We start from the raw sequence: 23,124 nt of genomic DNA, 5'->3' as shown, positions 1-23,124 counted from the left end.
ATCTATGCTGTTGCTCTGAGTATTCCCTTTTGTGCAGCTCAGCAGTGCCTACGTGTAAACTACGAGGAGGGGGTTTCATTCATCTGTTTTTCTGTTTATTCCAGAAGCCAGCAGACCTCCTGACTGGCAGTCATGTCGGTCAAGCTCACGTTCGTCTCTGCTGGTGACGGGGGCGGTATCAGCAGGAGTTGCTCCTTCACAGGATTCAGCACTATGCAAAGCAGAAAACTAGCGTAAGTAGCACGAACTGAAAAGCTCCTGGTCCTCTGAACGAGAGATATGAGGTACCATGAACCTATTTGCTGACCTCAGGTATCCATGCATAGAAATTCATTCTTCTTATCTTAAAGTGTGGGGTATTGTCATTGTGCACCGAGAAGCAGCTACTAGATGGTATTTCAGAGATGGCTGCGTTTCAGAGGTTATGTAGCAAAATCTATAGCGAAGTGTTTATTATAGCATCCATTTCTTTCAGCAAAATGTTGGTATGAAAGGTGTTGATATGAGAGGCTACCTAAACTCTGTTTGCTCTAGTGATTTTCACCCACTTTTCTGCTGRGTTTCTGCAAGCTCAGGAACAGATAAAAACACAGAAATCACTTTCCTTCTAGCGTATGAAGTAGGTCTGATACTTAAATGGAAATGATACAGATAAATAATACCACAACTTCCCATTTTCCGGTTTTCCTAAATTACCAGCTTAAATGGATTAAGTGTAAGAATTCGAAGGAGCTCTGCCTTTCATAGAGGTGCAGGAGATGCTGGCGTCTGGGGTGTTAGGAGACATTCTTGCCCTGCTCGGTGCTGAGGTCGCCAGCCCTGCTTGCAGCCTGYCAGCTGCTGACCAGCTTTCAGGTAAAAGGAAAAACCTTCTGAATAGTTATGCTAGTTAAAAATCTCCTAATTGAGATGCTGAAGTTTTATTCTTGCAAAATATGTAATTGAACTCGACTCAATTCCTGCCGTTATTTAAGCAGAGCAACATTATGTTGGAGGAAGGACTGCTTTTTGGCACTGCTACAAATGCAGCAGGGAGGGAAGACAAAGACAACTACTGTGAATTCACTACTGTCAGTAAGGTCAAGAGTACAGGCAAGGTTGCAATAGAGTCTTCCAGTTTTCACTCCACTGCCATAATTGCTAAACCATACTGCACTGTTTTTTCATTTTTGCGTATCATAAATTGTTGTATAGCCCTGCTTTACACTGATAAATCTGGAGCTTTTCCATGAGAAGCACTTTTGTTCTTTTTTTTCTGAATCTAGTGATCCCTATATTGTTTGTGGAGTGCTTTTAGGAGGTATGATTTATAAACAGAAAATTAATATATAATCTGTGGCTGCCAGTGCTGCCAGAATAATAACAAAGTGAATTATTTAGAAACATCATATTCAACAAGTATTGAAAAATATGCCTCTAATTGTATTTTCAAAAAAAAAAAAAAAATCCTATTGTATATAAGTGCCTACCTCATCTCATAAAACATATTTTCATAGAACCAAGTGTTTGAATTAACTTTTTCTCTAACCACAAGACTGGTAAAGTGGGAGAAGGAATTAAATTTAAGGCAATAGTGACCCAACTGAGAAGTGTTTGCATTTGAATAATTAGATTCATTGTGGAAGCTGAACAATAGTAATACTGCACCTAGCAAGGGTCAGACATCTTAAATCACAAGTATCACTAAGATCTTGAGAAAAACACAGGCAATAAATTCTATAAACAGACTTGATCTGGCAGTACATAGTGGAAGTTTTTGCAGGGAAAGGAGCTACAGGAGAAGTGTTGAACAGCTGTTGTTCCCAACAAAGGCACATCCAGCAGGGTAAGAACGCTTGAAATAGAAAAGTTCATATTTCCCTTAACATTGTTGTGTTACTTTTAACTGCAAAGGTTTTTTAACCACATGACTCTCCTTGTGCCTTTTTTSCTGATGTTACTTTTTGTTATTAGCTGCTTAGACAGAGGAGAGTTTTATTAAGGAATCTGCCCCATCAGGAAAACACTTTGAAAGGATGATGTGCACCAGATACAGCCTGGTGAACACCCCTTCCCCAGCACAGTGCAGAACTTTCCTAACTAGTTTCTCTCATGGGCACTGTTGCAAAACACAGCAGGAGACTGCAGGGGCCCTATGCAAGGTCTTTCCAAAAGATGACACACAAATCAGGTCCACATGGAGATTCTCGAGCAGACGCTAAATATACTTTTGCATTTCTTCAGCAACTTCCTTTTGAGGCTCTCAGTGAGACACACTATTTCATTTTGCCTCACAATGGTCTCCTCAGGAAATAAATATTATTACTGTCATCTATTAAATGGGAATCTGATACTTAGATTACTAAGCTCACAAGGGAATATAGCTACCTAACACCAAGCTTTTTGGTATTCTCCTTAAAGGCCCGCACTGGACACTCTACATTTTTATGCAGTGTATGCAAATGGGATTTTAAACTCAAGGTTTCCTAGGCTAGGACTGAGAACAGCTCTCAGGTTTCCTGGGATGATGATTTAAGGACCAGACTCACTTATTTCCCTACTCTGGGGTCACATGCCTTGACCTTGAGGCAGCCAGTGGATAATTAAGCCTGGTGGAGCTCCTCACTTTCTCAGGTGAGCTGAATGTAGGACAAGGCTTCTGGAAGGGGCGGGATGCCTCTCTTGAGGGCAAGGCTCAGGTTAGTGGGATGGGAAGCTTCCTAGTGTTATCTTAGAGGCTTGGCTTCAGGGGAGTATTAACAAAAACTAGAGAAAAATAATTAAGTCTTAGAAGAGTGCAAAAGTAGAGGTAAGCCTGAAGGAGTGTGTGGGTGTGAAGTGTTTGCAGTGTTTGTATTCTGGTGTGAATGCTGTGGAGTCATAGCTAATGACTGTCTAGAGGTTTGATAATTCTTTAGATTAGAATTTTGTAGGCAGTTTTTGTCGTTACTTTTGAAAGTAAGTGTCATGTTAAACACTGAAAAAACACAGCCAATAAATGCAGTCTGTGCTCAAGAGGTGTCTTTTTAAAAATTTGTGAGGAGTCTTAAGAGAGCATTTGAATAGGTACTTCTGAAGGCTTTTCAGGAGGGCTTTTCCAGAGTGAATGATAGTGTAAAATATATATAGTCTCTTGACCAAGCTTTAAAACTAGTTGTTTGTGTTCATTATAATCTATTTAATTGTTGTGTCCCAACTAGTACTTAAAGTGTTAAGGCTTTAGGCCATTCACTGTTTGGAAATTACTGATAGCTGGAGAGCAGAAGCTTTTGAAATCTAATTCTACCTCTAGTTCAGGGTTGTTAGACCTTGAGCAGATAAAAAGCTTGTTGCCTTGGTTTCCAGCATCTCCCCTGAGAGCAGGAACGGGGACATCCCTGCCCCCCTAGCTGTGCTTGAGCGGAGCTGCTGCTGTGAAGGTGCTGCAGAGTTAGGTCCTTAGTCCCCGTCAAGACAACTGCAGTCTGAACAGGAACCTGTTTAAAAAAGAATTGAGGTAGTTCTGTGCCCTACCTCAAAAGAAACATAGAGCTTAAGGGCTTACATCCCTTAAGAAGGATAAAAGAGACCCACTAAGCTCTTCAGTGTCCATCTGAAGCTGAGAAGATAGATTTTTGGCATCTTCTTCTGGATGAACTATAGTTTAGAAGCCATTTTTCATTTCTGATGGAGTTGTAAAAACTTGTGTCTTTTCTGCCTGGATATCTAAAGCTGGGCCTTGTCTATCTAATGTTATCTGTGAAAGTGTTCTCGCTGTTTTAAATAATTTTGCTGCAKTGAGTAACTCCATTGGGGTTAGCCATAACTTGTAGCCTGGAAGCTCTGTGGCTTAGACATTTTCTCCTAGGTTTTACATCTTCACCTTATTTGTTTTTTCCTTTGTACAGAAAGTCTCTCGGCAGAAGTTCGGTGAGATCGAGAATGTCACTGAGATCCCCCAAGGCTTATTCTTCTCTGCAGAAGGGGGAAGTCATCTGGGATCCAAAACCACTTCAGGTGAAGAAAATTTTTGAAGCTTTGAAGAAAGGACTTAAGTAAGGACTTTTAAAATATTGCAATTGTCTCACCTAGTCATGGTGCTTAAGTTTCTGTACCCTGTTGTTCTCTGTAACTTCTCTTCACTATCTGAACTTGTCTGAATTTTAAAGCTGAGCTTGCTTTATCATTATTATATATTAGTATATAAATATTTTTATGTTTTAAAATATGCATATCTTAATCATTGCAGTTGGTGTTGATGGGTCTGGGCTAGGATTGTAGGACCTTTATTTATACCTTGAGGCTACTGTAAGAAGACTAAATAGTGTCCCTTGGAGTAATAATTCTTATGGCTTTTTCTGATGGTGTCCCACTAGTTGTTCTGCATGTGTGTTGCTGCCATCCCCAGAATTTTTACTGTGTTAAATTGTACGTTTTTTAAACTAAGAATACATACAAAAATGCAATCATTTGTTGCAAACTCAGCTGTCAATGAAAGACTGTGAAGTCCTAGCCTTAAAAATGTGAATCAGTGTCTTATTAATGGAACTAGATTTAAAACAAATAAAGATTTTTTTTTTCCAGAGTTTAGAATTTATCAGGGATTAGGGAGGAGAAACCATAAAATGGATCAGAATTTGTTCCCAGTTGTGAAAAGAGTGCCATATAATCATGCTTCTGCCAGAACTGAGTAGCTAACTGACTAAAGTAACCTACAGAAAACAACTGTATCAAATAGCGATGCAAAGTCCAAATTTGGACTCCAAATTCTGTTAACCCTCTGGGTACCACTCGGCTCTAGCTGAGCTCTAATTAGCAGCTCTAATGTGCTTAAATATAAAAATGGTGAAGTTCTTTTTAAAAGAAAAGCAACCCCTTCCCTGTCACCAGCTTTGGCTGCTCCTGCACTGAGCTGTTAACTGGCACTTGTAAAGAGCAGGCAGCTGAGGGCTGGAGCTGGGGAGCGCCTTGAGGGAGCTGGGCTTGCAGCAGTGAGAAAATGAAACGCACCAAAGCACATGAGAAGTGCAGCTGTCTGCGTAAACTCAGATATTTTGACTCTTCAGATCCCATGTTCCTTATACAGCATTTGCTAAGTGACCGTGTTTCTCTCTGCACTAAATGCAAAGTTAGGAAAAGATTCTCAGCAGAAACAGCTTAACACTCTGGCAGCTCCTAAGGGACTGCACTGCCATGCAAGCTACTCTGCAGAAGCCAACCAGCACCAACTGCTATGCAATTTGCAAAATAGTTTCTGTCTATATTGTCTCTTCTGTTCTATTCTGCAGAATAGTTTCTGTCTGACACTTATATCAAGAAACTGTCTAGACCAGCCAAGGTGGTGTTCAGCTGTGTCTGCTAAAAATACTGTCTGGGTTACCTCACGTGCAGAGTACTTCCACGAGCTTGGTTTTGCGATGCCAGATTTTCTTGTTGTAATTCTTTGGCATCATGAGCTGGGTTTTGGTGATGAGCACTCCTCAGTAACTGTAAGCAGCAAGTGAGCTGGTCCTCAGCCTTGTAGAAAAGACTCTAGAAGGCCAAACAGGAGTGACTAATCTGGAAGAAGAGTTACGTTAGCTGGGTTGCGTGTGTAGAACCTGCTTTTCCCCTRCTACATCCTTTCTTTCCTCTTGCCTTTGTTCGTAATTGCAACTCTGTTTTGTGTCTCGAGYTGTGTTTTGCCTCACATCCCTAGAATAAAATCTATCTTAATTTGAATGATCATTTTTAGATAAAAGGGAAACAAGCAAAGATGCTGCTCCTTAGCATCTGTCACATCTGTGTTCTGCTTTTAATGASTGGCTCTGCACTTAGGATGTTTGTCCAGACTCCCCACTTTCTCCTCCCCTGATGGTCTATATGGCCATTCACAATCTCCAGAGACCAAAACAAGAGAAACAAGTGTCTTGGCAGCATTCTACTGAAAATTCTGTGTGAGACGTTATAATGAACATACAAGTGGACTATAACACTTCAGGGTTTTCTTTCCTTTCCTTATTTTTTTTCCCCCTTTTTTTCTTCTCTCTCCAGTGAATACTTGGAAGCACATCAGGCTGAGTTGGATTATCTCTCTGGTTGTCACAAAGATACAAAGAGGAATTCCAGACTGGTAAGAATATTTCTGATGTTAATCCCTGTAATGACTTTAAGAATGCTGACATAAAAATTGATGGTGTATCTCACTTCTGGGCCACCCAGGGTTTTCCAGCTCTAGCATCGCAGTGAAGTACAACAGTGCAACTTGAGGTTTACCAAGCAAGTGTGGTAGTTCTTGGTACTGACACATAGTGTATCATTATCTCTAGATATGAAAACTGCACTTGGATTTCCAACATCCAGCTGTGTGGGTTGTTTTAGATCATTTTCCTTATTGTGCTGGTGCCAATTCAGTGGTGAGTGTTTGTGCCTGCCCCTAGATTGCAATAGACACAGAAGTCAGACTTTGTGTGGTAGATGTGACCTAGCAATTTAGATTCTGCCATGTTCTCAAATCACTAGAAGAACCATCAGCATCAGTGTTAATGAAAAGACAACTCAAAGACCCATCTCTGCCTTTTGTTAGGGRCATAAGGTCTTCTTTCATAGCTAGATTTTAAAAAGGTAAACTCCCATATGCCATGACCAACGTGCAGGTCCTTGCTACAGCTGATGATGTCATTATCTTGTGTCAGGAACCTGAGTACAAAAACAAACTGCTTGCAAAAGATGAGAATACTAATAAATAAAATAGATATGTCTTGTAGTGAACGGTGACTCTTAATTTACTGCAATTAAATAAAGATTTGCATAGTGAGTATTTCAGTAATTATGAAGGTATCTTAATATATTCAAATATACATGCTCTCCTATTCAGTTGATTGTATTTCTTTTTCAGGCCTTCTATTATGACCTGGATAAGGTAAGACTTGTGATATAGCAAAAAGAGAAAAATTGGAGTGATGATCACTCTGTTGCATAAAGATATCTTATTATATTTGAACAACAATGTATATTGGAACAGCTTCTCAAGTGCCTCTCCTCTTCTTAAAAGCAAATTCGCTCTGTGGAGAGATACATCAGAAAACTGGAGTTTCACATAAGCAAGGTAAGGGAACTTCTGCTTTATATTTGTAAGGCTTATGCTGCTCTTTGAATTAAAAAAAGCGCTCTTTGAATTAAAAAAAAAAAAAAAAAAAACACCTCTTCCATCTTAGCTTCTTTGAAAAGGAATAATGCTGGATAATTTCTGAAAGCTGTAAGAACTTGATTACAGAAGGATGGTTTGTTTGTTTGTTTGCTTTTCTTGGATAGTTCTATTCAGGTTAAATGTTGGGCATAACCCAATCTGAGCCTGTCTCTTAAACCAGTTTGCGTATTCTGCCAGTTTATTCAGGAAAATGCTGATGTGGGAGACTTTCTTATCCTCTCCCCTTCCCCTACAAGGAGCCTAGATAGGCAGTTCTGTAAACTGCATGTCTACTGTTTGATTCCAAAGGACTGAAATCTCTAACATCGATTAAAAACACTTAAAGTTCACCTGTACTGAAGGGATCAGTTTCCTGCTCCCCAAGTAATGTTTGCCATAGACAAAGTATTTCTTGTACTCCCTGTCTCCTGTCCTGATAATAGGAGCATAATGAGTTTATCGATATTCCCTCCATATTTGCAGGAATGTCTAAACATAAACAGTGCACTTTGTATTCGGTCTGTAAAGTGCAGGAGTTGCTGCTTGGTGCACTGCTCTGATAATGGGGTTTTGTTTCCTTTTGCCACAGAAGACTGGGTTGATGTTCCTTGCCAAAACTTTTAAAAATCATTTTGTTGTTTCTTCTCTTTCCCTTCCCTGCATTCCCTTCCTTTCCAATCTTAAAGGTAGAAGAGCTGTATGAAGCTTATTGTATCCAGTGCAGGCTGCGAGATGGGGCTGCTAACATGAAGCAAGCCTTTTCCTTGTCTCCTTCCACCAAAGCCTCCAGAGAGAGCCTAGTGGAGCTTTATAAGAACTTCCAAGGGTGCACAGAGGTAGGAAATGCTGCACACATCCAGCAAGGAGCTGATTATTCTGTTCCTAGCCAAAAATATGCCAAGGCTTTCTAATGGCTTTTATTTATTATTGAAATGCTACAGGGTTAGAAAAAAAATACAGGTACGTGATGCTAACTAAAGCTTGGGAGGTATGTACCTAATGTGTGGAACTCTTGAAATATCTGCCTTAACTTTTCAGCAGCGTAGTTTGCTTACTACTCAAATTGGCATTGTCATGCATTCATGAAATGAGTGGAATAACCTAGATTTCTGCTTTAATATGGAGCCCAATGTAATTTTTCAGGGAAGTAATGGRAGTGGAGGAGCAGAATTGAATGCATAATTCATGTGCTGTGCTATTGTTATCAAACAAGCTGTGAAAGGTACTTGAGGATGATTTGCTGAAGCAGTACATCTCATTTGTAGAGCTCCTTCAGTTTTCTGTCTGAAAAGTAATTTTAATAGACTGCATTGGCCTCTACTAGTGAGGATGTTAGTGTGTCCTTTTAAAAATGATAAAATCTAGCTCAAATCCCTTAGAGGTGAGATAAGAAAATGGCACRTACAGCAAGAGTAGTTATTTTATGTTGCTTTTCAATCACAGTGACTGTTGCCTTCTTTCTAGGATATGTGCTTTATAGAAGGGGCACTGGAGGTCCATTTGGGAGAGTTTCACTTGAAGATGAAAGGTATGTTCCTTTCTCAATTCCTTCAGAACTTATCAACAGAATAAATAGCCACTGAATGGATGAGAGATTTATTTTATTTTTTTTTTTCATAGAAAACCTGCAGTCACTGTTAGTTGCTTCCACTGAGTTTCTGGATCAGATTCCAAACAGAAACTTGGCAAACTTTTGTTTTCTTCAGCATTGTAAAACATTATCTGCAATGATATTTTGCATTTGAGAACAAAAACTGGCATGGTTTTTCCCCTTGGCTCAAGTAAATGTTGTCCTTGTAGAATTGTTTTGGGTTGCAATGTAACTTCCACGTGGAGCTGTCTGCAAGGAGTGTTAGCCAGATACTTCATTTATTGCAAGCAGAGGCTTTGGGGGGACACTGTGAAATTCCACAAATATTAGGAGTTTGCTTCTCCTTTCAGGACTGGTTGGCTTTGCACGTCTCTGCCCGGGGGACCAATATGAGGTGCAGTATCCAGCAATTCATTTATTTTTGTTTTACTGCTTTTAAAACTGTGTAGGATTCACGGAACAAGGGTGCAATGTGCAGAAGGGGAGCAGGAAATGGGAGTATAACAAAACCATGTGCTGTGCTGATGAGGATGGTGCTCTAGCACCTTCCTTTAGTTACTCTGGCTTCTGAGATGGAAGAAGGAAAGACATAATGAAGAGCTTTAAAGGTGGCAGTGATTGCCTGTTGAAGCCAACGTGGCAGGTGGTTAGGTATTCAAAGCTGCCCTACCATCAGGCAACATTTTTGCTGCCTCTCTCAGCATCTTGCTCTGGACRTTGGATGCATGTGAGTAGGTGTGACTGGGTTAGCTTCCTACTTCCAGCACCTCCAAATTAATTCCTATGCCTTGTATTTTAAGCATTGCTGCACTGAGTATTTGATTCAGTTTTGCAAGCTCTTCTAGAATCRATGGGAGTGCTTGATTAAGGCATTAAAGCTCACAGGTAACTTAGGCCTCTCATGTCCTGCTTTTATCCAAGTTCCTACACAGATAATGATCAAAGAAAATGCTTTGCCTCTGCAGTATCAGAACAGTGAAACGTGTTGGCCCAAGAGATTCTCATGTTTTGGGATGCTGATATAGTGCCTCTCTTCTTCTCTCCATGTTTTCCAGGTGTTTGTGCGCCTGGGACGCCAAAAATGGAAGCTGAAAGGCAAGATTGAGACAGATGACAGCCAAACATGGGATGAGGAAGAAAAGATTTTTATACCCAATCTGCATGAGAAGTTTGAAATCAAGGTGTGGTGTATGATGGTTGGGCTGGAATCAGTGGGTTAATGGGTTATCTGTCACATTGMTCACCTGATAGCCTGCCATGCACTTCCCAAAATTCTTAAGCAGTGTGGTGTTTTTCCTGTGGGTTTTTCTGTTTGCTTGTTTTATACTCACTTAAAAATGGCAGTTAATCAGTTATGCTTATTGAGCGTTTGTCTGTCATTTTTAGTGCTCCTCRTACTGCAAAGCATTTTAATGCTTCTGATTTCCACACATAAATGTRTATCTCTTATGGGCCAGGCTCTTAGCCGTGGCTCCAGCGAAGCCAGGAGGGAGCCGGGCCGCTCTGCAAAGCCTCCTCTCTGGAAGCAACAACGGGGTTACACAGGATAGACTTCTTGACGTTTTGCCAGCACAGCCTTTAGAAATGTGCTTATAACACATTTTTGCCACCACTACACAATAAAAATGGAGTGAGAGACTAATTCATGTGCCTGTTTTCCCACAATAATTGTAAAAACTTATATTCCTTTATGTGATGAGGAATCATTTAAAGTTTAGGGAGAGCTAATACAGCGTCTTTCTCTCAGCTTGGAAGACCATTCACTAAGATTCTGCACGTCCGTTTTCCACCTTGTACTTCATAATCTCTACCCAGTGCAAATACTTAGGAGGTTAAAAAGGAAAAGGTGCAAACGAGAGTTTTCCAAGAGGAGCCTAGCAACATCATGTCCACTAAGAGCCAGTGGAAATCTAGGYAGTTAAGTAATTCCTGAAGTAGATTTCTGGCACTTGTGCGGAAATTCTGTGCCGAGTCTGATGCTGCTTTACGCTCTTGTTTCAGATGTAGCAGGACAATTTGATGTTCAGTTAATAGTCTGTTTTTATAGCAAATATTTATTAGCAAATGTTTTATTAGGTTTTTGAAGTAGCAGATGCAGCAAGGTGCCAGACTGGAAAAAAAGCAGGCCTGTGCTATTGATAATAAATCTGGAGCCTCTGGCCTGTGTACTTAAAGGAAGGATTTACACTTGTAAATTCTGAGGGTTTTTTTAATTCATTTTTTGTCTGCTGAGCTTATGATAGTTAAAAAAGGTCATAGTAGGTACCGACAGATGAGCTCCCTGACTCCTCAGGCAAGTGGGAGCTGAATTAGTCTAGCACTGGTAGATGGATGTTGGTATTATGTGTATATATATATATTTTTTTTTTTTTGGAAGACAGGCTTATTTCAGTATTGTAACACATGTAGCAGACACACACACACACACACACACACACACAAAGACAATTATTTGTGTATGCCAAACCAGAATTGTCAAAAATCTAGACAAGAACTTACCTCTTCAGTTATAACTGATCAGGTTCTGTTGTCAGAAGTGTTACACAGCTCTATCTGTTGCCCACTCCGTTCAGGCAGTCCATGACCTGGCCCTTGTGGGAATATTGGCTCACAGCAGTTCATGAGACCAGACTTGAGTAACCAAATTTCAGATTTGTTGTGGGTGACAGAACAGATTTGAGGTCAAGGGCTCAAATCTTTTCTATGTGGCCTGATGAAAATGGGTTTCCTTATTCCYGCAGGTAACAGAACTGCGAGGACTAGCCACTATTCTGGTTGGTGTGGTGACATGTGACAGCATAAACTTCTTTACAACAAAACCTCAGGCAATCATTGTGGATATAACTGAGCTGGGCACCATCAAGCTACAACTGGAGGTTCTCTGGAAGTAAGTACAGCTTCAAATTAAAAAGCTGGAGCTAATTTTGAAATAAGTTAAAGACTCCTTAATGTGTCACTCAGCAGCATTCAACACTGCAGTCCTCCTTTCTGTTTGCAGAGCAGGTGCTGGCTAGATAGAGCCAYGTGCTCTCCCACAGCTGCTTTGCCTGATCTCAGTCCTGGGGGGAAGATAGTCCCTAACTTGTGACCCTCCAGTTCCTTGCACTGATGTTTCTGAAGCCATGGCTGTCTGCACTGAGCTCTCACTTAGCTTATTGCTTTGTCAGGGTGAGCATTCAGCTCAAGTTTTAAGCGGTGTATTTACCTCTGTGAAATATGAATAATAAAACCTAAAGGTGATGAAATGGAGCTGGAAATAACAGCTTTTAGGCACAATAAAAATATGATTGAAAATTAAAGCAATTGCTGTTACTAGATCACAGTTCTTGAAGAAGAAAAAGAAACCCACACAGGACGGGGGGGGGAGAAAAAAAAAAGCTTCCTCAGAGACTTGTATTTACACTTTACACTATGATCACAGCTGTGAGAGGTCTGTTTGTGCACTACGAGGAAGCTCACTTACAGGCAAAAATAGTTGTTTTACATGGTGCATGTGACTTGAAAAATTCTTTTATACGTTAAATTTGTAAATTGACTTATTTTTGTAGTGAATTAATGATGTTATTAAAGTCAAATGCTCACTTGTGTGGATGCTGCACTGGAACTCTTTGCTCACTTTAGACAAACTGTGCTTTTTAATGCAGTGCTGTATCTCCTGGTTCGGGTGTAGCACTGCAGCCTCCTAGGCTCCATCTTCTCTACTTGGTTAGACTGGCCCTGTCTACGTGGGTGCCTGATGAGCCTGATGTAGTCCTTTCCCAACAGCACTGTCTAGTGTATTATAATTTGTAGCTCTGATGTCTGCACATCGTGTAATAACTTCTTGCACTTAAATTCTTTTGCAAATGAGTGACCTGCTTTCCTGAGGATCTCAGAAGAAGCAAGGAAAATGATGTGATGGTTGGCTAACTCTTGGGCATGGTGCTTGTTTGTTTTGGTTTGCCCCTTCTTCCTGGAAAGCGGGTATGTAAGTTGGCAAACGTATCTGACTGGTCCTGGGAAAGAAACGCCACTTTCTTTGGAAGCCAAGACAGCAGCTCGGTGCTTGGGACTGTCCGTTCCTACCGAGAGTCTTGTCTGCAACAAATGAAAACTTGGTAACCTGTTTCCAGTTAACCTACTTCCATTTAATACTGCCCAGGAATTAAATCTAGTCATCTTGGTAAAGTGCCCAGTACAACAGTAGGCTTGCTTCACTTATATTTATGGCTTATTGTAGTACTTGGTTCTTACCAGCTGATGTGAAAGAGGCCTTTGAACATGCCCAGTCACAGGGGAGACTGCTCTGTGTGTGACCACACTTGTAGATCTAGTCTCTCCCTCTGGGAAAAGGGGAACAGGAACAATGTTTAGATTAGGAAGGGCAGGGAGTTTGCAGACCRGACTTAGCCATGACTCAGCCTTATGCAATTCTTCTCCTCTAGCCATGTTGGTTTTTTGTTTTGTTAAARTTATCTAAAAATAAATAAATAAAAAAATGCATGTATTTTCAGTGTGCAGCCTGCCAAATGTCTGAGAGCCAAGTAGGTCTTTCAGAAGAGAAAAGCTTCTCTGCCCTTGGGATAAAGTAACCAGATGTATCTTAGGATCACACTTGACTTTCAGGTCTGTTTCTACTTTTAAGAACATTTGGAAGCATCATTTGACCCAAGCCTTGTCRCAGTCATCTTGATGACTAACAGGAGAAATGCCCTTTAAAGGTTTTCTGTTGAAATTCAGATTCAAGTCCTGCTCARGAGTATCAGGTCTTTTCTGTGAGAGGAGGAAAATGGAGGAAAAGGGGAGGGGGGGGGAACCTTTCTTGATCAACATACTTTTTTTTTTTTGTATCTGTGCATAGGCTGCAGTCCTTGCAAATCCATTCTGTTTAACTGGGAATGTGCTTGGGCTAAAGCATCACCTTTGGCAAATTTATTTTCAAACACACACGTGGCTGTAAGGCAGTGACAAATGACCTCGCGCGGAGGAGTTCTGCCTGCACCTGCTGTTTATGCCACTGTCTTTCCTCCCGAGATGGAGCGTTGGGCACCAGTACATGTTTTGGTGAGGTGCAGCTGCTCGGGGCGTGAGAGGCCCCAGTGTTGAGGATCTGCACTGATAATTAGTTGGCTAATGAAGCTTCCTTCCAGAAGCATCGACCGCTGTGGTTCTGTGCTGTGATCTTGCACATCTACCCTGTGAAACTCTCTTCCTCAGGCCTAGATATCCCTGTGTTGCCCTTTGAATCTAAAAGCAGAGACCTTCTTATCAATAGCTCTACTAAGTAGGTGAGACAGGGCTGTTGCACTATTTTGGTTGAATTTCAGTATAGACGTAGCTGTTGAAATGAAAGTTCTTTTCTGAAGCAAGGCCAACTATAATATTTTGTTATTTTAGCATATGTATTTCTATGTCATTTGCTTCTCACTACCCCTCAGAAACCACCTGAATTTCCCTTGCCTTTAYTGTGGATGTGACATGATCAAAAGCTCCAGACACACTGTCAGGGYAGAAGGGACTAAGCTGTGAATGCTGTTTGCAGAGGTGTGTTTCCCATAGGGGACCTCTTTACTTTTTCTGTTGTTAATTCAAGTCTAACATCTGAAGAAGCTACTCTTGCCCAGCAAAGGAAACATCTTCTTTWTTGAGCTAGGTATAAAATCCATTTATGCCCTAATCTAGGAAGTGCTGTGCTGAGGAGGGGCTCATTCATGGTGGAGTTTGGAAGGAATTGTTTCTAAATTCTTCTTGCTAACACACCAATGCTCTCTAACAGATGGTCTCTCTTCATATTTATTTTTGCTTGATCTGCTTTCTGCTTGCTTGCCTTGCCCTGTCAATAAATTTATGAATTCATGTGTGTGAAAGCCCTTTTAACAGAAGGGCTAGACAAGGAAATGCCTTCTTGTTCTGGGATGTTGCATCGTTACTCAACTAAGAACCTGAATCTCSCCAAAGCAAGTAGCTTTTGTGACTAAATACTCTTTTAGAAATATATTATGTAAATTACATTATCACTTGATTAGTAATGTAGCTTATGGCCTAGACTGCAGTTTTTGATTGGGACAACCCTCATCCAGCTTTCTGAGCTGGGAGAAGAGTTAGCACTTTCTTTGGGATTTAATCCCCACATGGACGTTCCAGCCATGTGTCTTTGCTGCACTAAAGTTTTGTGAAATGCACTGGTGTCTCAGCAAGTGGCTTCTCCGGAGCACTTCTGCACAGAACTGGCAGATTCCTTCTCTTTGACAGCCTCTTTGCTGAAGTTGYTTAGAGGAAAGAGTATTTGCACGGTGATAACTCGGGGTTTCTATTTTAAAAGATAGAACACTGAAAATAACAGCTGCTTTTTCTTTTGAATTAAGAATAGCTAAACAGATCCAGCTGCTACACCCAACCCTTCCTCAGAGGCAAACTTCCACACTAAATCCGCTCTGTTAGAGATCCAAGTGTAGATCATTCTTCCACTTCTAAATGTATATTTTCTTTAACTAGGGTACTAGTCTGCTGGGCTCTAATAAAAGTTCCTTCTCCTCCTTATAGACTGCGTCATGAGTAGCGCGAATGAGCTTGGGCCTGCTGTCTAATTGCTTTGCAGGCTAYGCTGGCAGAAGGCTTTGGGTTTGGGGCCAACCTAAACAGCAGTCTGAGGTCTGTGTCTCTTGTATGAAGAACAAAGCGAGAGTCTGGAGCCTTTTTGGAAGACGTGAGGCGGGGATCCGGGCGCCCCGTCCAGCGAGGGCTCTGCGGGAGCCTCCCCCCCGGGCACACGTGTGCTGGCCTGGCTCGCAGGGCTGGGTGGAGGAGAAGGGAAACAAACCTCCTGCAATCACACTAATCACAATAAAACCCTGCTTCTTTGATACGTTCCTCTAAAAGCCTTGCTTTTCTAAACAAAATTGTGTCTGAAAAGATGGCTGCTTATAAAGTGTCTTTAGGAAGTGGCCCAGCAAAGTATTTCTGTGCTTTTTGGGGAGTGCTGTAATAGCTGAGTCCTATAACAAGCTGTGCTAACCTTCAAATTTGTGGTTGTATTGCTCTAATGAATAGCAAAAGACAAATAATGATCATCCTGTTAAATTTGCCTAGGTGTTTTCACCTGTGTTCAATAGGGAAAAGAGAGATCTCATGATTGGTAATAACTGTGAGTCTCATCCAGCTGGGCAGAATTTTTTGTGTTAATGGGAGCCTGGAAGGGGAACAAGTCCCCTTCATCAAGAGCCCTCCAGTCTCTGTRGGATGTAGGTAATGACTGGATAGGAGAGAAATGATTAGGGCACTGTCTTGATTGTAGCAAGGAAATTCAGATTCTCTGGGGCTGAAGAAAGGATTGAGTCTAGGGCTTGAACGTTCTGCCTGGCTACGTGTGTCTTTCTGGGGACATAAAGCAGAAGGTGTCTCTGGTTTGTAGGCATGTGGGAAAATGGAGAAATCTCAAGAATTTCAGCCCTGCGCTGGCTGGTGGTTTCAGCTCAGCACCAGCAAGGCTGGGGCATCTCAGATTGGGCAGAAATGTCTTCAGGATTACACTGGGTATGTGAATGCTGCAGGGATGGTAATTTCCCTTAGCTAAAGGGGTGTCGTACACGGCATTAACATTGGCCTGTAAATGATGGTACCGCAGAGTTGGGYACTTAATGCCAATGTTGTAAGCAGCCATAACTAAGGAGCAAAATGTGTTTGACAATGCAGAAATAGAATGGGGATAGAAGAGCAACACAGATGATCAAAGGTGTGGTGACACTTTTGTTGCAAGAAGGAACTAAACAGAAGTTTTCAGTCTGGGAAATGCAGTAAGGTTGAATTGTTCGTTGAGACAACCAGGGAGTGATTATTCACTGGTTCTGTCAGCACCATCAAGGCTCCCTCCCCAATGAAAGTTCTTGTTCCGTAATTCAAAGTTGAATAATTCAAAGTTGGGGCTCTTGGAGCTCCAGTTGTGACTAGATGAACTAAGAAAAGATGAGGTTCTTGGTGACCGGTCTGCCTGAGGGGATGGATGCCTGGCAGATGTAAGCTGCARATTGCCTGAAGTTTGAGTATACCTCTGGGGAAGACCTTCTTTATTCAACATATTTCCAATGTTTTTCCCCTGAGACCTCCTGCCAGCCTCTGGCAATGTCAAGCTGCTGGGAGCCCCTTAGATCTGTCCCAGCACAGACAGATTGTGCTGAGGGAGCTGGCAGACGAGAAATGACGGAGCCCTTGGAGTGGTCCTCGTGCTTCATGGGTCCTTTCGCCTTCCTCTCCCCTCTCTGCTCCCTTCCCGCCCCGCGGGGCCGGCGCGGGCGCARGAGCCAGCCTGGCTGCAGGAGTCCAGGAGCTGTAGTAGGGGCAGGAGGGATTTGGCTTGGAATGGATCCCAGGAATGGACCTCTTCCTAAGAAACACTACGCATGGAAGTAATTTGCTTTCATCAGTAAACATTGCAGGCTTCGGTTAAAGGCTCTTAYTGTCAGAAACTGCATTTATTTTCTGCACAGTGAGACAACGCAGATGGTTGTTAGTGTGGCTGTGTGGAACTGGCCTGTTTGAGGAGCCCCAGCTGGGTGACACTGGTTAATTATGCCAATTAACCTGTGCTGGGCAAGTTCACAGAGCGCTACCTTTGTGATGAGGATGATGGTGGCGCGGGATCCACTGCAGGGAGCTGCTCTGCGCCCGGCAGCAAAGGGGACGGAGAAGCAGAGCTCTGCTTTTGCTCAAGAGCAAACATTCATTTCTGTGTAACCAATTAGTCCTTGTTATCGCTTGGCTTTCAGACCTCCTGGTGGTTCCTTGTTACAGCTAAATGCAGTTGACCTCGTACTACTGTCTGGTCATTTTATTTATATTTATATTGATACCAAGGAGGTTACTGATTTGCTCTAACCAGTTACTGCTTTTTTTTTTACTCTAAAAATGTCAGTACTTAACTGTAAAAATAAACTTTCCTTTGGCACCAAAAGTCATAATCAGTAGGGAACAAAAGCAGTGGAGAACCTTGCTCTTCTCCCTCTTCTGAGGTGCATTTCTAGAGCAAGTTCACCCAAATCTCTTCAGGTTGCAAAGGAGTTGGGAAGGGAAGGGCTGTGATGTGCTAGGGGATTGGGAAGCCTTTGGAATGGGGCTTGTCAGCGTCTCTAAGAGCAGAGCCAGTGTCCTTGGGGCCGGAATTGTGGCCTCCTCCATGACTGAATGAAACACATCATGAGCCACGTACCACTATAYAAGGTCCCTCTGCCAACCAAAGCAGTTACTGAAAAATATTTGCAGGATTAACAAGGTTTATAGAGGTTTTTCCAGGTGGTGTGTGCTTATTAAGGGGGAAATTAATCACCATTTTCCTTTATTGCATGTTTTATATCTCCTTCCTAGCTGAAATAGTGGCTGTAACCAAGCAGCCTGTGTCGTGCTTGCCAGAATTGGTACCTGAGCAGGGCACTGCAGAACAGAGAGCTCCTCGCAGGCCCCCAGCCTGCTGGAGTCATCTGCTAGAGGTGGTGGCACAGGTCCCTGTCCCAGGGGTGTGGAGAACTAACTCCGTGTGAAATACATGAGCTTTTTGTCTACCTCTTTCTCTGCTGATGAATTCAAGGAAATTGGTCAGAAAGGCRGTTTCTCTTTTTGTTCCCTCCAAATGTCTAAATGTTTACCAAATTTCACAATTCAAATCCTAGCAGCTGTTGCTAAACATCTCTGTGCTTTCTGGTCTTACTAACACTTAGGCCTTTGTGTCTCCTGCTGCAGCCCCTTTGACACAGACAACCTGTTTTTGTCACCTGGAACCACTGCCAAGTTTTCTGTGGGTAGCAGGAAAAGCTCTTTATACAACTGGACCCCACCAAATACTCCCAGCTTCAGAGAGAAATATTACCTGGTGAGTATGAGGAAAACAAAATGTAATGCACAGACCTGAGGACTGGGTGTCTGGGTGTGCTGGAAGAACAGGAAACGATGGTTGTCTATCTTTGGTGGTATCTCGTGCTTGTCAGTCACATGTGTGCTCACTTCTGACTCTGTTTGCTGCAGTCTGCTTTGCACCAGCGCCACAATGAAGGAGATGTCAGAGAGGAAGGCCAGCCTCCCAGTATCCTGAGCTACCTGGCTGCCTGCGACTTTGGTGGGCAGCCGAGGAGCAAAGGTCCCAGCACCGCGGGGACAAGCGAGGTGGACTCGCTCAGCTCGGAGGATCAGAAGGGGACAGAATCCAGGAACACGACTCCAGCCCTCGGCCGCAGGACGTTGCCCTTGGTAATTATTCAGGAGACCAGTGCAGAAGAACGACAGCGTCCTCTTCCAAATCACACGACTCTAGATATACTGAAGAAGACTCCCTGTGTAGATGGATTTCCAAATACCCCTTCTAGCTTTGTGATTCGTGGCAAAGACAGTAGAGATTCTGTCAGCCAGACCAGAAATCATTGTTTGACAGAGCAAGAAAATGTCAGCCAGAGAAGCCTGAATGCTGAAAATGACCTAAAAGTAGATGGATGTGCCAAGTCAATCGATAAGACTCTCCAAGAAGTATTAAATTTGCTGAAATTCTGGGATATGAGGCAAGCTCAACTGGAGAAATTGGAATACCAGGTGTTGTCTATGAGGGATAAATTAAAGGTATGGTAGCATTTTACTCTTGAGAGATGGTGTAGTTTGCACTGCTGCTCCTTAGAGTTATAAAAATTTCATAACCCTGAGTTTCATGACCACAAGATTTGACATCAGATGCCTCAGTGTCATGTCCCTCAAAAGCCAGTGTGGCCACCAGGGGTCAGGCCCTGCTCACAGGAGCAGCCCCTACAGCAGCTCCGCAGCAGCACAAGGTGCAGAGCACCGCTTGGGGCAGCTCGAGACACTGTGTGTGGGTCCGTGGGGAGGAAAAGCCGAAAAGCTGCCTCTGGTCAGAGGGGGAAGCAGTCCAGGTAAGCAGGATCTGGACTGTATGTCAGAGCCCCTGTATGAGGTGTCATTTTTAATGACATGATGAGCAGATAGATACTTTATTATTTTTTTTATGACTTTATCCATAAATAATAATAGTTTCCCTCCTTTCTAAAAACAGCTCAAGACACTTGCTCACAAACATTCATCTATGGAAAGTTTAATGGTGGAGACAGTGCTGGAAAGTTTTGACTTTCTGAATACTGACTGCAGTGCAGATGAACTGTCATTATTTGGAAGTGTAAGAACAGCCAGCATCAGGTATGTATCTGCAGCCCTTCATTAAGCGGGACGATGCAAAGGGTAGGGAGGTTCACCCCAGAAACACTGGTACTGATGATGTTTTAAGAAAGTGTTATAAATGCAATCAAAAATGCTGTTAAGAGCCATCTTAATAGCGCCAGCTATGTGCTAAGTGCCATCTGTTTGTACCTTTGCAGCCTGGTTGAAGGCTACCAGTGAGAGTGCATGAATTCATACTAATTTAGTAAAAATGTCAGATTTTAGAGGCTAAAYGTACCTAGGAATTTTACATAAAATCTCTCTCAGTTTTCATGAGATTTTCCTACATCACTGTGCTGGGGCAACACTTCAGTTCTTTTTATTTCCCTTCTGCTTTATACAGCACATACAATGACAACACGTTGCACTCCCTCAGCAGTGACATTAAGACAGAAGCAAGAGATGTGACCACTGGTGATGACAGCCTAGACGCACTTCTGATAACCCATCTAAAGCTGTGCAAATCCCTTCTGCAAGTAAGGAGTAGCCTGTGTACTCGTATTGTGGACTGATGATTATAATTCTGAACAAGCATGAAGTTGTAGCCGGCTCTCCTACAAAAGCTGAGAGACTCGGAACAGACGTTAGGTCCCAGCAGTGTGCTGTGGCACCCTGCCCACAAGCCATCGTGCCAACACTGGAGAAAAGGCTCTCTGCTCCYTTTGGCCTCTCGGTTTAGGAGAAGCAGGAGATAAAAACTCTGTGCCCAAGGGAATGCTGAGCAGGCTGCAGATGAAGTAGGACAGATTTGGGTTGAGTTATAGRTAGCAGGTGATGAACTCCACTTGCTGTGAAAAACTGCTGCCACTAGAAAGAGGAACCCACAGTGCACACGGATGAGTCCTGCTCATCCTGTTGCGCTGAGCTGCTTTGTGTTCGGGAGTGATTGGTCYGTGATGTGATGGGAAAGGAACTTTTTGAGAGAACCTGGTCTTTTCCCACTGATTCTAGAAGTTAGATTCTAAGAAATTGTGCAGCCTTTGTCATCTTGAGCTTGGTAACTGCCTTTGTTTCAGCTACTGAGAAGATCATGTTGTGTTTCAGAAGCTGAGGTCGCCCAGCGTAGCCCAGATTGTCCGGGAGAAGCTTTTGGAAGAAGTGTCACAGCAGACACAAGTCCTGGGGGAAGTCTCGGAGGGGTCTGTGGAAGAGAGTGAGTAACTGCATCATGCCAAGGGGTGCCGAGGGGTGGGAGGGCCAGACAACACTGCTACACATCGAGGTTTCATTCTGAACGCCTTGTGGATACTCATGTTATTAACATAGATCTTGCAGAAAAACTGTAAGCTGCTGGAAAAAAAACCCAAGGCTAATATATATTGTAATTTGTATGTATTTTTTTTTTAACACTTCAAAGAAAGAAAAGGTTTGAAGTTTTGCTCAAAGAAAAAAATAGCTGGAGCAGGGTGTCTTAGATCCTTAAATCCTCTTCTACATTTATTCTTCTACGTGAGCCAAGAGCCCAGCCTCTGTACACCTTTGCACGAAGAGCTGGCATGTGCATTCTCCCATCTCGGCCCTTTCCCTGCTACCTTGTTGCATTGATTGTTGGAGATCACAAAAAGCATAAAGGTGCTACCAAAGACGTGGAGTTATTTGTTCTCATCTCGGTAACAGAGACTGGYAGGAATGCAGATTCTAGTAGGAAGCTCTTGCTGACACAACTTGTATGCTGAAAGACCTGAGAATAAATTGTCTCCTAAGGCAAGGAAGATTCTTTGGGGTAATATGAGGAGGAAAGTGTACGAGTCTGAAATGCAGAATACAAGTTTAATATCTRTACAGGTAAGAGCAAGAAATGACAGGGTTTAACCACAGAGCGTACTCCAAGTGTTCTTCAAAGGTCCTTCAGAARGAGACATTCCTCAGCCTGTTCACTGGGACTCACTTCTGCTCTCCTGAGGCTACATAAACAAGATCTCCAAATGCTCCACAGTGACACATCTCACTGGTAGAAGTGGGAACAGCTAAAGTGAACAGGAAAGTGCCTCTTCACTCAGATGCTGGGGGAGAAACGAATCATGAATTGGGGGGCCACGTCGTCTGCCAGGCATCTTGCTCGGGTGTCGTTACTGACAGTTGAGGACTCRGCTTCAGCTTGCTGAAATGGGTGCTTGCAAGATGCTCAACTACTGGCAGGACCCTYCAGCTTTGAACCAAGTCAGCTCCATACTGCAAATGCAAACTGTGCTGACACAGCTCCAGATAGGCGCTCTGGCACCTAGTTTCTCCTATAAATTTCAAAATGCACTTAGTCTCACTGACTTCATAGGACATTTTTTGTTTATTTTCAGTAATTCAGAAGACTAAAAAGAAAAAGCATTTTCTGAAAATCTGGAGTGACATTGCAGAGCCTGGCAGCGTCCTGTGTGCTTCAGTAGAGAGGTTCCGTCATGCCCTGAAGTACTTGCTGACGCTCAAAGTGAAGGAAAGATATCCCGGGCAATTAGAAGCAGGTACCAGTCCATTCCTTGAACCTAGGACCACTTTGGATTATCATCCTGCAAGGCTGAATGATTTCTTTGCATAGTTTAAAAATAAACTAAAACTCTTGTGTACTTGTTTTAAGGCGTCTTGTAGTTAACCACTCTTTCTTTTTTYTTTCCTGTTGTTTTTGTGTTACCCCCAGTGTTGCAGAGTTTGCTGGAGCAGATTGTCACCTGCGATGGGTTGCTGCCCTCTCCGTACCTCCAAACAGAACCAGTGACTTTATTCCAGTTCTGTAACTACCTGGAGAAGCACCACATTACCAGCCTGGAGAAACACTTAGGGAAACTTGCTAAAGAAGGTAATGGCAGGTACCTGGCTCCTTCACGTGGACTGAAAAGGCCAGCACTTGGCTGCTGCTCAAGAAATACTTTCAGCCCACCAGAGTATTGGCCATTTTGTTACCATTTTAATTCCCCTAACGTCCATGCAACTTTTAATCAGAACAGGAAAGACAGACCTGGTTCCCCCTTCTAACTACGTAAAAATGAAACGAGGGTGAAGGAGGGGTGTATGTCAAGCGCCACGAAATGGTCATATGCTGAAGTTAAAGCAGAAATTCAGTTGGCAACAATCTACTGTGTAAATGGTGTGCAGCTTTATTTGGCTTTAGCAGCTGTAGTGGGACACAGATAACTGTTAAATTCCAGGTCACTAGTACACATTTGCTGAGAGGCAGCTAGTGTCTTGTTAAAACTCAGCCCAGCATATGCAGGGACTCTAACATTTAGTTTGTTTC

At 42.6% G+C, this 23,124-nt stretch overlaps 1 protein-coding gene across 1 annotated transcript in view; it reads left to right on the top strand.

The window, feature by feature from the left end:
* Positions 1-132: 132 nt before the first annotated feature.
* Positions 133-23,124, top strand: part of RIPOR3 (RIPOR family member 3) — a 27,066-nt gene continuing 4,074 nt past the window's right edge. Inside the window, exons 1-17 of the mRNA XM_026042161.1 lie at positions 133-233; positions 3,867-4,013; positions 5,992-6,070; positions 6,836-6,859; positions 6,992-7,045; positions 7,813-7,962; positions 8,591-8,654; positions 9,068-9,111; positions 9,773-9,898; positions 11,459-11,604; positions 18,426-18,555; positions 18,708-19,292; positions 19,738-19,877; positions 20,242-20,374; positions 20,943-21,051; positions 22,193-22,354; positions 22,528-22,686. Coding sequence (XP_025897946.1) covers positions 133-233; positions 3,867-4,013; positions 5,992-6,070; positions 6,836-6,859; positions 6,992-7,045; positions 7,813-7,962; positions 8,591-8,654; positions 9,068-9,111; positions 9,773-9,898; positions 11,459-11,604; positions 18,426-18,555; positions 18,708-19,292; positions 19,738-19,877; positions 20,242-20,374; positions 20,943-21,051; positions 22,193-22,354; positions 22,528-22,686 — 2,353 coding nt within the window. The remainder of the gene's footprint in view (positions 234-3,866; positions 4,014-5,991; positions 6,071-6,835; positions 6,860-6,991; positions 7,046-7,812; positions 7,963-8,590; positions 8,655-9,067; positions 9,112-9,772; positions 9,899-11,458; positions 11,605-18,425; positions 18,556-18,707; positions 19,293-19,737; positions 19,878-20,241; positions 20,375-20,942; positions 21,052-22,192; positions 22,355-22,527; positions 22,687-23,124) is intronic.

The sequence above is a fragment of the Nothoprocta perdicaria genome, unplaced genomic scaffold, assembly GCF_003342845.1.
Source record: "Nothoprocta perdicaria isolate Ctin4 unplaced genomic scaffold, notPer1 scaffold_3, whole genome shotgun sequence".
Lineage (NCBI taxonomy): Eukaryota > Metazoa > Chordata > Aves > Tinamiformes > Tinamidae > Nothoprocta > Nothoprocta perdicaria.
Note: the sequence above shows the minus strand (reverse complement) of the source record. Positions and strands in the feature narration are given on the sequence as shown.